The sequence below is a fragment of the Nylanderia fulva genome, unplaced genomic scaffold (genome assembly GCF_048542155.1).
Source record: "Nylanderia fulva isolate GAGA-0341 unplaced genomic scaffold, ASM4854215v1 Scaffold240, whole genome shotgun sequence".
In the NCBI taxonomy this organism is placed as follows: Eukaryota; Metazoa; Arthropoda; class Insecta; order Hymenoptera; family Formicidae; genus Nylanderia; species Nylanderia fulva.
In genome coordinates, this window is record NW_028190305.1 from 34,140 (window position 1) to 54,226 (window position 20,087).

Here is a 20,087-nt window from a genome sequence, read left to right on the forward strand (position 1 = left end):
TCCAGTCTTTCTCACACACTATTTTTTCTCCTCTTCCACCTCCTTTCCTGCTCCTCTGATCCCCCCTCTCTCTTTCCCCCTTCCCCCCTCTCTTTTTTCTCCCTCCTTCCCTCCCTCCCTTCCTCTCTCTTTCTCTCTCTCTCCCCCTCTCTCCCTCCCTCCCTCCCTCTCTCTCTCTTTCTCCATCCCTCTCACCCTCCCTCCCTCTCTCTCTCTCCCTCATCTCTCTCCTTTTTCCTTCTCCTTTCTCCTTCCTTCACCTCGTCCCGCTTATATCCTCCTCACATCATCACTGTCTTGCTTTCATTCCTCTACACTTCTCTTCCCGCTGCTTTCTTTCTTCTTCCTTTTCCTCCTTCCACCTTACACCTCATCTCTCTTCACTCTTCTCTCTTCTCTTCCTTATCTTTCTTCGCCTTCTCACCACCTCTTACTCTATACCACCGCTTCTAGTGTATAGCCATGCGCGCGTCTCCATGTGCCATCGCGAGCGTGCTAGTTCTTTTTGCGCTCGTGCTCCATCTGTTCACCATCCTTCCTGTAGCGCTCGTGCACGTGTATATATATATATATATATATATGTATATATATATATATATTTAGCGGGAAAGAGATTCCTGCTCATGCGTTTCGGATGCAGGTGGATATATAATAACTATTTGGAAACCACTGCTGAGGCGTCTCGGATCGATAAGTATGTGATGAGTATATTTTTTATATGTATAAAAAATACTTTATTTCTTCTTTGGTAACAGACAGTATCACAGTATTAAAGGCAGACAAAAGAGAGTGTGTTCGGTGAGGAAGAACTTAGCTTACTTAATATCTAGATAGGAACAATCTTTGGCTAGTGCGCATGTGCGCGGTATAAAGTTACTAGAGAGATGCCATATTCCTGTTTCTCTTACTGCCCTCTCTCGCCTACCACAGCTATCATTCTTCCTTCTTTACCCGTGCTCCCGTCTACCTTACCAATCCTTTACTCTCTTTTCCCTTGCTTCCTCTGCCTATATCCTATTTTCCTTCGCTTTTCTTCTCCATTCCTCCACTTTGTGACCTTGCAGCTTTTTCCATTCACTTCCTCCCCTTTTCCTCCTTTTTCTCTTCCTTTCTCTTTGTTTTACTTTTCTCTTTTCCTTCTCTCTTCCTCTCTTGGCCGTGCGTCTTCTCGTGCCAAACTGCCACGTATCCAACTGTTCCACAGCCCTTCTCATCCTCCAATTCTTTTCTCCTTTCACTTTTTCTCACTCTTATAATTTCCCTTTTCCTCTTCTTTTTCTCCTCTCCTTTATATCTTTCTTTCGCCGTGTGTCTCCTTCGTGCCAACTGTCACGTGTCGACTGTTACATGGCTCTCTTTTCATTCTTTCCATCCATCCTCACTTCTAGTTTTCTATCTCCTCTTATCTTCCCATTTTCCTTTCCTTCCTCACTTCCACCTGCAGCACCTTATTCACATTTCCTTTTTTTCATCTCCTCTCTCACCTCCTAAATTCACCTTTTCCTCGGAGCACACTTTACAACGTCCTCTCGCACGCCGCCATCTTCTCGAACCTATAATATATATATATGTATATATATATATATATATATATATATATATTGTTCGGTAAATGGCGAATATATTTATGCGAAATATTCACGAGTCTAATGATTAAGTTTAATTTAATTTTTCCCGTTTGGGACAATAAATATTCGTTATTCTTAATATTTAGTTTATTAAGTTTCGTTCTGTACTAATATACGACGGTCGGTAATTAATGAGCGCATAGATAAAAAGCTCTCTCGGCCGCTAGCACGACAGCGCCAATCAAAAATTATCGCGCCACAGCGCAACGGTGTGTGTGTGTCTTGTGCGTGCGGGATTCATTCGAGAAGTAGCGTCCAACGTGTGCACACGTGCGAGTCGTTCTTTCTTTGTGTAGCGATCATTGCGTGATCTGCTATTATACGTTTCTAATATACGTTTCTCTTATACGTTTCTTATATATCAGTGCATAATCTGATATTATACGTTTCTTATATATCAGTGCATAATCTAATATTATACATTTCTTGTATACGTTTTTAGATGTCATTGCGTGATCTGGTTTGTGCGTTTCTTGTATTATGCGTTAGTCGCTCGCAAAATTCCAGAGTGAATGCGTGTATTACAACGGATCGTGCAGGCCGATCTTCGTGCCGAGCACGAAAAGCAAACGACATCCTTATACGATACACATACAATACATTTCAAAATAAAATGGGTTTTTTACGCCGTACAGGCTTTTTCCCATCAAAGGTGTAGTTTTATTTCTCTACAAACTTGAAATACCTAATCACGAAAAGAAAAAACGAATCATCGGTAGAACTTTTGAACCGCAAGAGTTTCTACCATACATAATTTGTTTAGAAAAATTTAAAATAATTATCTAGTGTATATATATAATTAGCGTGTCTAGCCGTTCTAAAAATAAAAAATAATAAAAATAAAATAATATATTTGAATGCAAATATAATATTATTTTTATACATTAATATTTTATTTATATATAAATAAATAATTATTTAATCATTATATAATACTATAGCCGGTTCTTGCTGACATTTCTCAATAATCAAATCCGTGTGCTCAATGTAGTAGTATATTCGTGTCCACATGGACGCTATACATACGCAATACAAGAGAGACAAAGCTAGAATGATACTCTCTCCTTGTCCTTGTCAAACTGTCAGTATATTACCACGGAAATTTCTCCATGAATTGCTCTTTCTATAAATCTAGTGAGATTCGTTCATATAAGATATTGCATCGAAGAAGTCACGTAGCCTCATGGAAATATTTTTTATATATTCTTTATATACTAAAGTAAGTCGCTAAAACGTCAGATTTTGCATTTTCGCTTTTAAAAATTTATAATAAATAAAATACGGACTCGCGGCTAACCCAACCTTACCCGCTGCTAGCTGCGCGTTTCCTCAAGTTATATTATAAATTGGTAATAATTCAATCGATCAACTCTGGCAAATAAGTAATTTTATTGAATTTTCACAAAGTTTCGGCCGTGGGTTTCGATTCAAGTGCTATAATATAATATTAACAATTATTAGAAAATAAATATAAAAATTATAAAATATATAGAAACTTTCACACGTTAATACGCAAACATACCTATGTTCTTAAAACAAAGGAAATCACAACTTTTTCAAAAAACAAAAATTCGATCTTAGAATATGACATCATATAATAACATGATAATATGAAAACAAAATAACTATGTTCTTTTATACGTGTGCCTAAACGACAATTAGGCACACGTATAAAAGAACATTTTAATAATTTTAAAGTACACAATAGTAATTACTCAGTCATAAGTAATCATAAATTGGATAATGGTCATGATTTCGATTGGTCTGCTCCAGAAATTTTACATTATAAGAAATACGTAAGTAAACGAGAAATCGCGGAGATGTTTTTATCAAAAAATTTGACAACACAATTAAATTACAAAAAGACACGGATAATCTAAATAATGTTTACGAAAAACTAATAAAGGTCGTTTAGTTTGATCAAAATAGTGAGTATATAAGGAGCTCGAAATCGACACAATAACATAGTTATTTTGTTTATACTATCATGTTATTATATGTCATTCTAAAATTAAATTTTTGTTTTTTAAAAAAATTGTGATTTACTTTGATTTAAGAACATAGATATGTTTGCGTATTAACGTGTAAAAATTTCTATATATTTTATTTTTATATTTATTTTTCTAATAATTGTTAATATTATATTATAGCACTTGATAAGGGCCGAAACCCACGACCAAAACGTTGTGAAAATTCAATAAAATTACTTATTTGCCAGAGTTGATCGATTGAATTATTACCATTTTTTAATTATCATTTGGTGACTTCATAGTTTTATATCATTTATATTATAAATTTTATTTTCATCTTTTTTCCAAAAAATAAATCTTTGGCGACTTGCGGACAATCCTACTAATTAAAAATATCGTAAATTCAATAAGATTCATTCAGTATTTTGGCTAATATCTTATACGAGAGAATCCGTAATTCCCGGCCGGCCGACAGGCGTCTCCACCAAGCCTCCTGCCGACCCTTAATTCTCAAAACAAAATATAGATCCAAGAACGATATTAATTTTGCAATATCGAAGTAACATGCAGAAATTATTTCTAATTTTACAAGAGCGGCGACAAAAATCAATACACAGTGTTTTCTCCTGTTGGCAACACTACAACTAACTCGACTTTTGTCGCTGCCACCAAACTTCATTTGAACTCTACCTTAAAATTTTATAGGGTAGGGTTATTGGTGTTTTTTACCGCAAGTCGTCATTATAAGGGTGCCGTCACATGCGGCGTAAGAAGCATTTGCGCGTATTGCTGCGTACTTTGCGTATTCTAGTAATGTCAGAACTTACCATTTAAGAAATGCCCTTTCACATAGAGCGTATTTCGTTAAATTTCGCGTAAAGCGTAATAAATCTAATGAGGAGATGCCAAGATGGCGACAAGTGAAAAAGTGTGGTGCGAGAGTGCTCCGAAAATTGTATAATAATAGGAAGGAAAAAAGGAAGAGGAAATTGTTGTGAAGTGAGGAAAAATGAAGAACAACGGGTAGGAAGAGGAGAGAAGAAAGAAAGGGAGGAGAGTGATAGAAAACGTGAGGAAAAAGGGGCAAGCGGAGAATGGGTGGATATGAAGAGACTGACCTCACACGGGAGCAGGAGATGGATAAAGAAGGAAGGAGGTAGGAAGGAAGGAAGGAAAAAGGGAGAAATGAGGAAAGGAACAGAAGGAACAAAAGAAGAAATAGAGGAGCAAGGTAGAAAAATGGAGACAGAGAGATCTCCTGAAATTGGCTGTGGAACAGTCGTACACGTGGCAGGATCACGGAAAGACGCACGGCCAGAGATGAAGAGAGAAGGAGAAGAGGAATAGGAAAAGAGAGGAGAAAGGAGAACAGAAATTAGATTAGAGATAGGAGGAAACGAGAGGAGAGCAAAAAAATGGGATAAGGAAAAGGAGGAGAAAGGAGATAAAAGATTATCTTGTCGATTAGACAGAAAAGAAAGATAATAAGAAAGAAGCCGGAAAGTAGGACAGGTGAGAGTAGAGGATGGAGAGGGCGCAGGGGAGGACAGGAAAAAAGTGTGAGAGGAAGGAAGTGGCGCGCGCATCACCACGCAAGGCACGCAGAATAGTAAGCGAGTGGTGATATAGGGACATAGGAAGAAACTAGAGAGTAGACAGGTGGGAGCGGAAGGCAGAGAGGGAGCAGAGAAGAGCAGGAGGAGTAAGGGAGAGAAAGAAGGAAGCGACGCGCGCACTATCACATAGATACGCACGCAGGTAAGCGCCTGGGGATATAGGGACATAGAGAGAAATCAGAGAATAGTGACGAGTAAGAGTAAGAGACGGAGGGCGCAGGAGAGAGCAGGAAGATCACGTGAGAAAAAGGAAGTTGCGTGCGCAATATCACACAAGATAGGCGCGTAAGTGAGCACATGGTGACAAAAGGAATAACAAGGTTAAAGAAGGCAAGAACAGGAAGAAAGGTTAAGCAGAGGAAGAAGCGAGGAAGGTGAAGGAAGGAGAAGGAGGAAGTCTGGAAGAAAAGATGGAGGAGAGAAGAAGAGGAAGAGATAGGAAAAGGAAGGAAGAGGACGAGAAGAGAACATAAAGGAGAGAAAAGGGGTTAGGCGCAGAGAGGAGGGAGGAAGGGACGAGTGGACGGTGAAACGAAAAGAAGAAGAGGCAATGAAGAAAGGCAAAGAAAAAAGTGAAAACAATAGAGGAAGGGAAGGGACCGGTGCAAGCTGGTGCAAGGAGGAATGGAAGGAAATGAAGAGCAGAATGGACAGGATGGAAAGGATGATGGAGGAGTTACTAAAATGGGTGAAAGGGAGAGAGGATAAGGAAAGTGATAAGGAAAGAGACAAGGAGATCGAAGAAGAGAAGATTGAAGAGAAGAAAGAAGAGGAAGCACAGTGGGAGACGAAGGAGAAGGAAGAGAGGAACAAAGGGGGACTGCAGGTAAAGGGAGAGAGAAGGAGAGAGCAAGGTAAGACAGAGGAGAGTGGAGAGGAGTGGTGGGAATTAGTGAAGGATAAAGAGGACAAGGAACAGGGGAAAAGGAATGACCAGAGCAAGGGGGCAAGAAAGAAAAATGAAGAAGGGAAGACGGGAGGAAAACGTGGAGAAGAGAGAAGGAAAGGAGACAAGAGAGAAGGAGGAAAAAGGGAAAGCGAGCGGAGAGAAAGAGAGAAGAGAAAGAAAGGAGAAGGGTAAGGAGGTGGAAAGGAAAGAGAACGGAAGAAGAGGATGACAGGGGAAGCAAAAAGGAAAAATGGAAAAGAAGAGGAAATGTGGAGAAAAGTGAAGGAAAGAGAAGGGAAAAAGAGTAAGGAGAGAGAGGAGAGAGAGAAAAGATAGAGAATGGAAAGGAAAAAGGAGGAAATGGAGAGAAGATGGAGGAGGAGAAAAAATGTGACATGGAGAGCTGGACGGAGAGGACCAGGAAGAAAGGAGGCTGCTGATAGAGAGGATGACGGAGGTAGTATTAGATAAAAAGGTAGGAATAGTAGGGTCATGGGAGGTGAGGGGGAGATGGGAAATGATTGTAATGGTAGAGATGGAAAAGGAAGAGGATAAAAGTATGGTTGCGTATTAACGTGTAAATGTTTCTATATATTTTATTATTTTTATATTTATTTTTCTAATAATTAATATTATATTATAGCACTTGATAAGGGCCAAAACCCACGGCCGAAACGTGAAAATTCAATAAATTTACTTATTTGCCAGAATTGGTAAATTGAATTATTACCATTTTATAAAAGGAAACTGTTGGAGAATGGAAGGATGATGTGGAGGAAATGGGAGGTATGAGTGGATAAAGATTTAACAAGGAAGGAAAGGAGGATTAGGTGGATAATGATGGATAAAGCGAGGAGAAAAAGGGCCAGAGGGAGAGATGCGATGGTATATGGGAAAAGGATGTGGATAAATGGAGAGGAATGGGTATGGAATGAAGAGGAGCAAAGGTTAGAGAAAAAAAGGGAATAGGAAGAAGATAGGAAAAAAGGAACAAAGGCAAGGGGGGTCGGGGAGGAAAGGGAATAATAAAAAAAGGAGGCAAGGAAAAAAGGGGCAGGGGAAGGGACCCAGATACATTGTAAGGTCGCAAAATGGCCAGGAGAGGAAAGAGAGGAGCACAATTGTATTATGGGGAAAGGTGAGGGGGAAAGGGAAAAAGGGAGGACAGGAGTTGCGATTATTTGTTTAAAGTAAAGAGAGAGGAGCAGGACGGAGAAGAGGGACCCGGAACAAGGAGGGAGACAGAGAAGCAGGGGAGGAACGGAGAGAGATGGAGAAAAAAGGAAAAGAGAGAACAGAAGGAAAAAGAGGGAAGATGGCAAACAGCAGAAGGAAGGCAAGGAGAAGAAAGAGGAAGGAAGGAGGGAGAGTAGGTAAAGAGAAGACTGATAATGTAATTATGTAACATATTGTATAACGATAATGTAACATATTGTAAAGAGAGGAGGATGTAAAAGGTTTGGCGATCCCTTGAAAACGCCCCGGCAACCTTTAGGGAAGTCCGGAATAAACATGTATGTATGTATATGTAATAAATCTAACCAATAAAGAATATAAATGTTTTCTAAATCGGCCAACAGAGCCAAAGCACGAAAAATTAAATTATTCGGAACTGTATCTCTTGGTTTGAGATCACTAAGTTCCATATATAAATTAATCTCGAAACTTACATATGGAGAAATAGGCGTAAAAAATATAGGTCCGAAAAGTCGCTGAAGCGGGAATCGAACCCGCGTCTGATACAACAAAATATATGCAAAGAATGTAGTAAACATACTGTTATAACATATTGTCACAACAAAATTTTTATCTACAACGATGCGATCCTTATCTTCTACATAATGCTTGAAGCATTCATGCTCGACAAAATTAGTAGAAAATTGGAACAGCCATCCACAATACCCGCATTTGTGCTAAAAAGATTCAAACATGCAATGTAGAAAATAATGCATTATGATGTTCATATTGCTCGCACAAATAGAGTTGTTTTTTTTTTTTTACAAATACGTATCAGTGAGAGAGAGGGAGGGAGGGAGGGAGGGAGGGAGGGAGGGAGGGAGGGAGGAGAGGGAGGGAGAAGAGAGAGAGAGAGAGAGATTATTCACGAAGAAACAAAGGTACCTTGTTTGACGTGCCTGTCAAACTTGACCCAATGTCACTCAATTTTCCCCTATAAATAAAATACATTTTTAAAATATAAATAGATCTGCCGTAATAATTTAAATTATAATAACAATAACTAAATAAATTAATAATTAAAAAAAAAATTTGCAAACCATACATATACTTACAATTTCAATTTTATTCATATCCGTATTACAAAACGATTGTTGATTTATATTTTTGGAATATCTTTCACACATATTGCATTTTACTAAATTTTTAAAATTGAAATCAACAAGCATCAATAAGTTTATTTTCAGAAAATGACAAATCGAGAGCATCGATCAGCGTTGCGTTGGTTTTTGTTCTTTTCATCAGTGACGATTGACAACCAATGGTTCTGATAATTATTGATTCTGCCATTTGTACTTTTTGGACCAAAAATGTGAACAATAAGTTTTTCTTTGACTTTCCAATAGTTTCCACATAGGTGTAACATAATGTAACATAGTCTTATCTCTTATACATATACAGGGTATTCCATAATTCGCGAACCACCTTTTGTGGGTGGATAGAGCGTGTTAAACTAAATAAAAAAATCCTGTATCATTTTGCGATATTTGCAATAATTATTGAGTTATTAACTAAAATATCTAAACAAATGAGCGGTAGGCCGGATTCGGTGGACATGTCGAATGGCTTATTTGTTATGTGCCGCTTAGTATCAAAAGTATCATCTTACTTTTCGGCGTCGCTACATTAGTCGCCGCTCGCTGCATGACACCGCCTCTCGATCACATAATGCTTTCTACCTGCTTATTCGCTACACACACAGTTAATACAAGATAACAGTGAAAAACAGTGTAGCTAACAGTGTAATTAAAAAGTATCCATTATTGTCTTTTACGGCATTATTTTGTAGACATGCATTGAAAGGTACAAAATTATAAATTAATGAATTTGTGATACAAATATTTCGTAAAATACTCATATTATAGATAAATTATGATAAAGAATTTAAAAATTCCGTCATTTTTGTAACAAAAAATGATCCAAAAAATAGTCCAAAACAAGTTGACGTGTACTAACGTCTATTGAAAAATAAATACATATACATCCATAAATTAGTTACATATATAAAGTGAATTACAAATGAACATTTACTGAATATACGTTTATTAGCCAATATATGTCCTTGTATAGACGTATATTAGACGACATTTAATATGGATATATATACATAAGATGAACATAAAATAAAAAATTAACGTCTATAAGACTTATAATACTATTTAGATTGTTACAGACAAATATTTCGATCGGTTATATTTGGAAATTAATATCTTATAATATTTCCAATATAGACTGCAAGTTTCATTTACTTCGTTTCTATAATATACACAATTTTATCATTGTTACAAATTAATCCATTATTTTTATTCTCTGATTTGTCTTGATTCTCGACCAGAGAAATGTCAAATACAACACAAATGTAAAGGGAATATGCTAATAAAGCATTAAAATGTACGTATGAAAAATGAACTGCACACTTCGAGTTTACTATTGATTACAATTATTAAGAGATATATTTCGTTTCACTCTTTTTATATTCACCCAAAACTCACTCAAGGCGAAAGCAATTCCTTGCCCCGTTATGCTCCAACTTTCGATTTGTTTTGCAATCCACAATTGATATTTGACTATTCTACTTCGCACATCTTACGCGTTTGATACTGTTTTTTCTCTATCTTACATTACTATTCTTACTTGTCTACTTTATGTCACTATTCTTATTTATCTACCTTAAATTTATCTCTATATATAAAAATTACCTAAAACTTCGGCTGTTCTAACCATTAGTTCATCTCGAACTAATTTTCGCTATCACATTTAATAGTTTAGATTCGTATTCTTTGTCATATTGATCTAACGCGTTTAACTCTTTAATATTTGTGCCTATTTTATAGATATAATTTGCATCTAATTCATATTTTACTAAAAACTTTTAAGGTCGTTGATTATGAATCAAAATTTCAAAATTCAAAATAGCGAGTCCAATATAATAGATCAAAATTTAGCAATTTTCAATCTCAAAAATATATGTATGTACACTAACTTATATATGAATACAAAATTTGGCATTTTGATCACATCAAATTCGCTATTTTAAAATTAAGTAGCAATTTTTTCATGTAGCTCTTACGTTGATCTTTAAAATGTCTAGGACTAGCTACCTTAATTTTTGTAAAAAAATGTATTTTTTACTTTTATTTCATTTTGCGAATATTTAACGGTATGCAGATCAAAAGGTGAACTCACAAGTGTGTTCATTTTTTTGTCAAGAATTCTATCCTTCATCTTTAAAATGAGCCCAGAAAGGAGTTACTATTTTTATTTTTGTGGAAAATATGAATTTTTGAAGGACCGAGATGTGTCCCACCAAGCACAAACGCGTTAAATGTTAAGTATCCACCGATAATATAATATTGACCGATTTTAATGTACAATTATATCCTGGAATGTCCACATATCGATCATTTTCATCCAACATCTTTTTGATTTGATATGGTTCTTTAAACTTTAACATTAATTTTTTATTAGACCTTAGTTTGCACTGCAATATTCTTATCAATACTAAATCCTTTTTGTTAAACTTTTGTGTGTCGCTCATCGTATTAGATTTTATTATATTTTTTAGTATATGATTAACTGTATTTCTTACTTCGTTTCGCTCTGAAATAAAATTTTCGTGGATTTTCATTAATTCGTCAATTAACTTCCGAAAGTCATTATTTTTATTTCATTGTTCGTAAGAGAGTAACTGATACGAAGTATCGGAGTTATATTAATTGATCAATGAATAGTATTATTTATATCACGTACTAAGTTTTATTTTAATATTTTTCCTAATTATCAAAACTTATTACAAGTAGTAATAATAGCGCTTTATTAATTCCGCTTGAGCTTAATTAAAGTTGTTTCTTAAAACTTACAATTATTATATACACAACCACTTAACTACATCTTAGCCTAGCTTAAATTAAATAAAAAAAGAAGAGAGCGGTTTGTGTGATGTGATTGCACCTTCACGCTTTCACGCTCGAATCGTTGTGTAATCACATTATCACCTATCTCGTACACACGGACACAGGCACACACGTGCACGTGCGCGCACGCATACACATACACACACACATCGCCTTTTTGAGACTTTCATTTCTTTATGCACTGACTTATAATATAATACATTTTTTATCCCCTTCCTTTTTCGTCTTTTTCTGACGCCTACAAATCTTAGCAGAAAGCTTGCTTTTAATTCCTGTAAAGTTATTTCCTGAAAAATATTTGTTTTCTCTCATGTGTTCTTGCAAAAAATATTTTTCACAAAATAAATATATAAGAGTTAGAAGCTGTACAAATAAACTTTCTCCGAAGACTACTAGTATGCAGATAAATTTCGCAAACATTTTGAACACTTATTGTATTAATAAAATAATTTCTTCCAAATTTTCATTCTAACATATTTTCTTGATATCTTGGAAATTATTGAATTTTCAAAAGACATTCTAACAAAAATTGTTAAGTTTATTGAATACTGTCAATATATAGTGACTACAAAGTACTCCTTTCTATTTAAAAAAAATGTTTATTATTAGTGTGAAAAGTGAATATTAAAGATATCAAAATATGTATTCCATCTTGTTATACAATTTTGATAATGGATATCTTCTTCTATCTTTAATCGTTTTCGAGAAAAACATAGTAAACTTTTTATCAGACTCACCCTGTGTACACACACGCACGCACGCAACAAGGATGTCTCTAGATGTTCCATTTTAAAGTTTACAGTGTTATATCTCGTAAACCAATGACTTTATCGAAAAATATTTGAAACAAACGTTGTATGACTTCAAGGGGAACATAAGATAGTGGTAAAGATTTATACCTGAGTAATCGTTTATATACAGACATTTATTCCAGTCTTTAATGCGTGACAGACTAGAATAAGTGCAATTTTCGTACACCTTACTCAGACGGTGATAAATTTGTATATTCCTCGTATTCTATGCGATTAAAAAATGAATTACTGCTTGCTGTTCAGCGTTTGATAATTTTATTCTGTTTAAACGGTATACTAGTATAACATCTTGAATGTGTATAGGCACACTGCTACTCCAATCATGTAATCGCAATTCTACCGGACGTATTATGTATCATGATACTACAGTGATATCACGTCTGTTTCGCATCAAAAATTTCGCAATAAACCTATTCAGTTTTTGCTATCCCTTGGCTCGTTTTCATTTAAATGACCTAATATATAGGGTGTTTTAAAAGTCTGCAAACAGTCGAATATTTCATAAACAATGCATTTTTTTAGAAAAAAATGTTTCAAATAAAAATTGTAGGATTTAAAAATATTTATTTACAGATTTACAGATCTTATCTTTCACTGTAGCATTGCTAAGGTCAGGGCAAGATCATCTTGAATTTTTACTTTTGTTATATTTTCATTTTTTAGAATGTTGAAAAACTATTAAATTATATTTATATATAATTTAATAAACAATATTAAATATAATTTGTTACAAAAAACTTTGAACTAGTTCTATATAGCAAGAGATAATAGGAAACTAAAAAGTAACAATAAAAGTAACGGCTAATTCGTTACCATTACTGTAAAAATGTAACGTCACCGTTACAAACAAAAAAGTAATAATCGTTGCCAAAAAAAGTAACGGTAACAGCGTTACAAGTAACGCGTTACTATTCAATCCTGGAAATTACCATATTTTTAATACAAATCACTTCTGTATAAAAAGTTGTAAGGATAGTATATAAAAGTTGTTAAGATAGTCAAAAAGTAAATAATTTACGAAATATATTATACTTCAGTTTGATATAATCTTATATAAATTATGAAATATATATATATATATATATATATATATATATATATATTTCATAAAATATTCATTTTCCGATAATCTTATCTCAATACTTTTATGTACAAAATAATGAGAAATCAAGTGATGTAAAGAAAATACATAGTTTTTTTTAATGTAATTTACAACTAGTAGCTACATATTTTTTCTTAAAAACAATTATATGTTCTTTACACTAATCGACTTTTATTATTTTGTGCACAAAAGTATTAAGATAAAATAATCAGAAAATGAATATTTTACGAGATATTTTATAGCTTATGCAAGATTATATCAAATTAAAATATAAAATTGTTGTAAAAACTGTTTACTTTTTGACCATCTTACTCTTACAACTTTTTGTACAGAATATTGCGAGTAATCGACATATTTGAAATAAATATGGATTATTCTATTTAAAAAAATTCAATATAATCTTGTCCTGATCTTAACATCATATAAGGTCAAAGTAATATATAAATAAACAGAATAAATGAAACAGATAGAATAGAATCTATAAATAGAACTGTAAATTTAAAAATCCTACAAATTTCTAATTAAAACATTTTTTTTTATAAAATGGTTTGTTTATAAAATATTCGACCGTTGCAGACTTATAGAACACCTTGTATACACGCGTGTACACACAGACATATACATAGGATGTTCCTTTTTAATAGATCCGTTCATTTTGGCTACACTGGCTACACTAGTTCAGAGGTTATCTTTTTCCTTCCAATGTCGAGCAAAAAAGACAACCTCTGAACTAATGTAGTCAGTATAGCCAAAACGAACAGACCTAATGCAATACTATGTTACGGAACGACTGCCTTTAAAATGTTTCATGTAAAAGTTGTAAGATTTTGAAAGGACATCTTGTAGTAACCATTGTCTTATTCCAAGTAAAGATATTTTTGAAACTAGGTCATTATTATTTTCTTAACCACCATACACACACATTACCTCATTATAATTTTCCTATACAAAAGGATTCCTTATAATATAATGCATAAAAAAGTTAAATAGTCGAAAAATAAATAGTTTACGAGATATTTTAGCTTTATCCTGACACATTTTATTAATAGTGTTTAAGAGTTGTAAAAATTAATCGACCAAGCTAGCGAGTAAATGATTTATTCAGCTTCACGACGTTTCGACCATGTGATTGTGGTCTTTATCAAGTGAAACAAATAGTATATTAGCTAACAAGTGTGGGGGATCGTAAATCGGCCGAGAGTGCGGAAGTTTGGCGCACAAGGCGAAACCGAGTGTGACAATCTGCACGATCGGCCGATTTATAACCCGCACATGTTTGCTACGATATTTTGTGTGACCGGTGCGTGGAAAGAGAGCCCTTTCTAAAATCCCATGTGCGTAAAGGGCGACTTTTCGTGCGCCGGTTGCACAAAAGAATTTTGTATATAAATAGTGTTTAATTTGACATTTTTTATTAATACTGATTTATTAAGTTTTTATTTTATTATCAAATTTTTATAAAAATATATACAGTTGCATATTGCAAATTTTTTAATCAAAAGAGCATATTTTTCTTATACCGATTAATTTATCTTATTCTTATCTCATTATGCAGAAAATTATTAAGGTAAGATTATTATCGAATGTACACGCGCGTGTATGTGTACATTACATTTTTTTATACGCTTATCTTTTACAGCAGACAGAATTTATTATTTATGAGATGAGGAACTAGCTATATTAGTACAATCTGTATCATGTAGTTCTAAAATACTTTTATCTTTCTTAGTACTTATATCTTTCTTCTCGTTGGTGTATAATTTGTTCGCCGACATAAGAGACAAATGTTTTTCATCAATTATCATAGTTATAGCTGTTTCTCCCCTCGCCTTTAATGCAGATTTAAATACACAAATAGCATTAATAGAAGCAGGTGAAAGTTTCTTACGTTGTTTTGGTTTCAAATTATTTAAAAGGGACAACATTCTCTCTGGATCGTCATTTGAATTTGGAAATGATCTAATAGCATTTAGAAGCTTTCTTAAATTAGGATATTTGTCAATATTATTGATGTACCCATGTTGTAAAATTTCTTTCCACATATTGTCGAAACTTAATTTAGAGAAGCTTCGTTTTTCTTTTATTGTAAAATCTGATGGTAATTCAATCCATTCTTTCTTTAAAGCATTTTCATCAAAACCAGTTTCATCAAAACCAATAGTTTTAGCTACAAAAGAAACATCATTGAATGATTGTTCTCTATTACCATTGAATAAACTTACATGTGGTTGAAAAACTTGTAATTCTGATAAAAATTCGTCCTTTATAGGTAATTTTTTATAAATTTCTTCTGCAGCAGTCACATAAAATATTAAACAATTCTCTCGAACAATTCTAACTATGTCTATGTGTCCTTTCAGCGTTAATTCGACCAAATATTTTTCACATTCTGACCCCAAAGTAATTTCATTAACAGCTTTTTGATTCTCCTTTACAGAGAATATATCTTCTCCTTTAGAAAGAATATTTCTAGAAAATGATTTTAATTTTTTTTCTTTTAAAAAATTTCGACATATTTGTAAAAGAAAATTTTCAGATTTTGACTGTAATAAATGAATCCTCGTTTCTATTGTCTCAAAAAATGTACTAAATGTGTTAAAGAAATTTAAAATGTATTTTAAAAAAAGAAAATAAGCTTTTATCTCTACGTTATTCATCATAAGTAGTAAATATTCTTTATCGGTTTTTTCACATACAACCATTTCAGTAAGAGAATGTTTAATCGTGTCCCAAGATTCAAGAAATCTTTCAATACATAAGTAATCGGAAAGCAAGCATGTATCATGTAATTTTAATGTTTTGCGATTAGTTACTTGGAAACATTCACATAATTCATGAGAAATAATCAAACTTCTTGGATTGTTGTTAAGATAATTAGCAATTTTTTTTAGAAATTCCTCGCAACATGCGGGCATTTTAGTACATGCAGCATGCGCTGCTAACGCGGCGGAATAACATGGACATGAAAATGCTAATAAATGTGGACATTTTTCTAACATTTTTTTAAACAATAAATGTTTCCCTGTCATAACAGATGCATTGTCACATGAGAAGGCAACAATATTTGGAAATGGTATCTGTAATTTCCTCATTTCACATTTAAATGCCTGAAACAACTTTTCTGCGCTTGAATCTTGGACACCAATATTAATTAATTGAATTAATTGCAAACGAATGTCTAATGTCTCCGAATCGACATATCGAACAAGAACGATCATCCATTTATTAGTTGTATCAGATGTTTCGTAAAAGAAAACTGAAAATTTTGTATTCTGAAGCCTATTAATGATGCGATCCATCTCAACCGGATACAAAACATTTATAATAATGTTTTTACATTTTGTTCGCCCCATGCTCATGCTTTTCAACACATTAAGATCTTTTCCTATATATTGAAAGAAGCTAAGAATCTCTTTTGCAGTTTGAGGTGAAATAGTTTTATCAGCCATTAATGCTTTATATTTGATTTCCGTTGATTTTCTACACTCATCAAAGAAAGGCGATTCATTAATTTGTGTATTTAAATCTGCATTTGATTTGTTTACTTCTATATTATTTTTGTTAAACATATTTATATGTGTTTTGGATTCTGCGTGTCGTTGAATGTGCGATAAACCACCAGCAATAGATTTTTCACAAATTGAACAAAAAAATAAATTTGCGTCTTCTGGCACTTCACGCAACCAAAATTTAAATTGCTCAATATCGAGCCATTTTTGTTGAAATATTGATTTACGCGACTTTTTCATTGGCAAATCAACATCATCATTACAATCATCATCAGATACTAATGTATTCGTTTTAATATTATTTTTGTGACATGCAGAATCCGCATGTCTTGATATATGTGTTGAAGTGCACGAAAAAGTTTTATTACATACACTACAATAATAAAGACTATTGTCAGATGGTACTTTACATATCCAAGATTTGTATCGATCATCATTAAGCCAAGCTTCTGCAAAACTTCGCCTGGGTCTCTTGGTCAATTCATCACACATTTCTATATTAATTATGAAAAAGAGAAAAAACAGAAAAAAATTATAAAAGTATATAGTAAAATATATATATATATATGCATGCATGTGTATGTATATATGTATGAATGTGTATATATGTATGAGTGTATATGTAAAAATGCAACTTACTTTTATAAACGTAGTGAATATTATTCTACAAGGCGACAATCAACAAGAAGACAAGACATCTTGAAGCAATCAGAAACAGATTTATCGTGAACAAATTAATTTTTATTGTGATGTCGCACGTGATATGTCCAATATGTATATGCGTAGTCGAATGACGTGATTCATCTCAACCATCTGAAGTCGGAACGTATGTTTTAATTTATACCGCAATCATTGACTCAAGTGATATAGACGATTTTTTTATTTTCGATTGTCTCAATTCTACCATCAATAACTACCAGCCACGCCACGAGACGAACAGAGTTGAACCACAGTCTAACCATACCACAGATTAATAGACAGATCGCCAAAGGCCTGTCTAAAGAGACCGTCATTTTTGCTCCTTACCGACACACTTTGCTCCTGGTTCGAGTCCAGGCTAATAAAATCCTTTAATTTTACCAAAAAACTTTGCCTCTAGTGCGAGTTCAGGCTAAAATCCTTTGATTATACGTGTAAAATAAACATATTTTAGCCTGAACTCGCACCAAAGGCAAAGTTTTTTGGTAAAATCAAAGGATTTTATTAACCTGGACTCGAACCAGGGGCAAAGTGTGTCGGTAAGGGACAAAAATGACGGTCTCCTTTTTATAGCGTTTTCGATTGGGGTGCACTGGCTGCACTGAATGTCAGGCGCGTGTTCGATTGGTAGTGCCAATGCGCACTTGGCTAGTGTTGCGTGTTCGTTTGAACGCACAACACTCGCATAGTGCGCACTCAGTGCGCACTAAGTGGCACGAGATATTTTGACGGTGCCAGTTCAGTGCACTGGATGCATGCAAGCAGTAGGGCATTCTTTTGAACGAAAATTCGACATAATGAGCAATTCGGATTTGGCTCTCTTTAATATTTTGGAGACATTTTTGGAATCTTCTTCTAGTTCAAGCGAGCAAGAAGAAATAATTACAACTCTTCGAACTAAAGAATAATTCCAAAAACTGTAAATTATGTAGAATGTGTGAAAAAAATGGATAATGACACCGTAACTGTTATATCTTTTTATATAAACATCGAACCTATACCCTTTTTTAAAATATAATTAATGTACTTAATGTAATAGCATTTTTATACTGGATAATAATAATTTTTATATTTGTCATACGTGATATTCTTGATCATCTTCTATATTTAATTACATATAATAAAAATCATTACTTAACTGAACACAAGATGTCGAGGTTACTTTTTCGTTCTTCCCGGAATCTAGTCAACTCAAGTGGCACTGAAAATTTCGGCGTGTTCTTTTTCACCTGCACTATTCAGTGCAACCCATGGAACTTGTCCAGTGTTCGTGTGAACTGAGTGCGCACTAACTTTTTCCCAATCGAAAACGCTATTAGACAGGCCTTTGGCGATCTGTCTATTAATCTGTGGTCCTGCCATTGATCGAAACCCTAATTTTTTCGCGCTAACATCATTTCTTGCGAGAACCTATATAATCAACTATTTTGCGAATGATCTAACTTAGAATTAGGGTGCGATTACATGGACGCGCGGAAACGCGGAAACGCGGAAGAGAAAGTAACTAAACTTTACTAGAGTCCCGCATTTCCGCGCGTTCCGTTCCGTCTGTTTTGATTGCCTTATATTACATGGAGCACATTTTGAGCGGAAAAGCGGAACGGTATAGTGACAAATAGACATTTGTATTAATTTTTTAAATTTATATTTACTTAATTCATTGTAATTCCTTTTAATATGTTCATCTTTTCAACTTATCTATTGAATACAAGCATTTTAATCAATAAATATAGTTAAATATTAATATTTTATAATTCCCCGTTCCGCTTTTCCGCTCAAAATGTGCTCCATGTAATATAAGGCAATCAAAACAGACGGAACGGAACGCGCGGAAATGCGGGACTCTAGTAAAGTTTAGTTACTTTCTCTTCCGCGTTTCCGCGCGTCCATGTAATCGTACCCTTAGACGTTTTTATCATTTATCGTTAGTAATACCAGCATAGGGAATCTTCTAGTTGTAACTAGTCTAGGGACTAGCAACGCGACCAATCCAACGCAATTTAACAAGCGCATACCTATAAATTACTAGTCGTCGCCATCTCTTGCAACCCTAACGATATGAACGATAAATGCGAAATATAATCAATGTGTGCAAACCTATTAATCAATGTGTGAACCCTATAATCAACGTGTTTGAAATTGAATAATCTTAATTATGGAATAGTTAAAATATTGAATCATCTGAATAAATATCTTAATCACACAATGGTGAATGAATTATAAAAATTGATAAATTCTAATGACCGACTATTTGTCATAGAATATTCCATAAAATCTTTTTCTTTAATTTATAAGATAACGTAAACGATACGCCTTATTTGTAATTATATTTATGGAACCTTACTATCTTTATTACTATCATCAATAATTGAAACTACTTAGATTTTTACAACTTAGTATCAGAGATATTATTCTCCTTTTTTCAATATATTTACATAAATAAGGATTCCATGAATATAACAACATTTCACCGTAATTAAGAATATACCACATTGTGAAATCATAACTATATAATTTAGTAATCATATACCATATAATTTCATTTCATTATATTAAATTATAATTTTAATAACTAAAATATAGCAGAGAATTATATAGAGAACGATTTCAGAAACGTACAGGAGCTAGCAAGAGAACAATAGAAACCCCAACGTGCGGCTACCGTTTGAACTTTCTTTGTCGCCCGGACCGCCCCCGATTTTGATACGATAA

General features: G+C 33.8%; 1 protein-coding gene across 2 annotated transcripts; it reads right to left on the reverse strand.

Annotated features, from left to right (window-relative positions):
* Positions 1–8,385: 8,385 nt before the first annotated feature.
* LOC114941950 (uncharacterized) lies at positions 8,386–18,286 on the reverse strand. Of its 2 annotated transcripts, none has more exons than XM_029317153.2 (3): positions 17,594–18,286; positions 17,316–17,489; positions 8,386–17,170 (listed from the first exon to the last, which is right to left on the reverse strand). In XM_029317153.2, the coding sequence occupies exon 3, from the start codon at positions 17,166–17,168 to the stop codon at positions 14,820–14,822; it is 2,349 nt and encodes a 782-aa protein (XP_029172986.2). In that variant the 5' UTR covers positions 17,169–17,170; positions 17,316–17,489; positions 17,594–18,286; the 3' UTR covers positions 8,386–14,819. The 2 variants fall into 2 exon arrangements, with proteins under 2 accessions (XP_029172986.2, XP_029172984.2); XM_029317151.2 differs by having other exon boundaries at positions 17,581–18,286.
* Positions 18,287–20,087: the final 1,801 nt, after the last annotated feature.

What these genes read in the sequence shown, in the direction of transcription:
- LOC114941950 (XM_029317153.2), bottom strand. Translation starts at nt 17,168, where the DNA reads ATGTGTGATGAATTGACCAAGAGACCCAGGCGAAGTTTTGCAGAAGCT.